The sequence below is a fragment of the Paracoccidioides lutzii genome (assembly GCF_000150705.2).
Source record: "Paracoccidioides lutzii Pb01 unplaced genomic scaffold supercont2.49, whole genome shotgun sequence".
Lineage (NCBI taxonomy): Eukaryota > Fungi > Ascomycota > Eurotiomycetes > Onygenales > Ajellomycetaceae > Paracoccidioides > Paracoccidioides lutzii.
This window is the reverse complement of record NW_015440995.1, coordinates 51,003-52,150: the sequence shown is the minus strand read 5'-3', so window position 1 is coordinate 52,150 and position 1,148 is coordinate 51,003. Positions and strand designations below refer to the sequence as shown.

The 1,148-nt window shown below is 49.2% G+C and overlaps 1 protein-coding gene across 1 annotated transcript; it reads left to right on the top strand.

Moving 5' to 3' along the window:
• Positions 1-282: 282 nt before the first annotated feature.
• On the top strand, positions 283-853 carry PAAG_08844 (hypothetical protein; the record flags this gene model as incomplete). The annotated part of the gene is made up of 2 exons (XM_015846648.1): positions 283-319; positions 381-853. The coding sequence occupies 2 exons, from the start codon at positions 283-285 to the stop codon at positions 851-853; spliced, it is 510 nt and encodes a 169-aa protein (XP_015701445.1).
• Between the last annotated feature and the right edge of the window lie 295 nt (positions 854-1,148).

Here is a 1,148-nt window from a genome sequence, read left to right as displayed (position 1 = left end):
CGAAATTCTACCCTGCTCTTCCCTCGTTGCCAACCACAAGCAGAAATAAGGGGGTTTGGCTATTAGCTAACTTAGCAACACAAGGCGATTGATATCACCGCCAACTTGCATAATAAAGTGAGCAAAGGTAAGTTATATGGGCATATCGTAATATACGCTATCTCGGCTTTGCCCGTATCAGAGCTCTATGTGTCTTTGTAGAAGAGAAAATAAAATGGGCATATTCTTACTGAAGAAAATGCTTTGCGGGGAGCAGCATACACGGTCAAGGCGTTGAAGGAGATGCATGACAGGAAGGAGATTGAGGGACGAGCTGCAGGTAGACATAAATATATTATATCTACGCCACCGGCCGATACCCAATCAATAACCAGTGGCAGGCAAACAAATCGTTTACCACGCCCTCCAAGACGCACCTTCAGACTCCACTCCGTCCAAACTCACCGCTCTAGACCAAGAAATCGAGAACCTCCGCGTCCAGCTCGCCTCGACAAAAGCAAATGAAAAATCCCTCCGTTCGGAGCTAGGCACGTTGAATGCGCGGGTCTCTACGGGGAAGTTGCGTGGCATTGTGTGCGGGTTGGAGAGGGAGCGGGAGGAGTTGTTGGTTCGTCTTAAGCCATTGAGGGAGAAGGATTGGAAGAGGGAAGGGGCGGAGAGTCGGCTTGTTTCTGCGGAAGAGTTGGAGAGGGTTGAAGGGGAATGGAAGGTGTGGAAGAATACGGCTGTAGGGAGGAAGAGGATATGTAGGGAGATATGGGAAAGGTGTTCGGAGGTTTTGCTGGAGGGGATGAAGGAGGGGGAAGGGAGACAAGAGTTGTGGGAGAGTTTGGGGTTGGAGGGGAGGTTGTAGGTGGGTAACTAACTAAGCCTTTCATCCAGCTTGCTGTTACGGACTGCCCGTAACTTGACTCGATTGCACGGGATTTATATCAGTATTCCTTTTCCTCTTTCCGTTTTTCCCTCGTGTTGTTGTCCAGCAGCCATCCGATGTTTGTCATTTGTGATGGAGCTTTGGTGAGCTCCTGGCATGCTAGCATCTTGTCTAGTTTAACACATATTTAACTAATAATTAGGCAGGTGACAGGGTGGTTTAGCGGAGGACGCACGCCGTCTACGAGATGGGATCAATCATGTGTGTGTGTGTG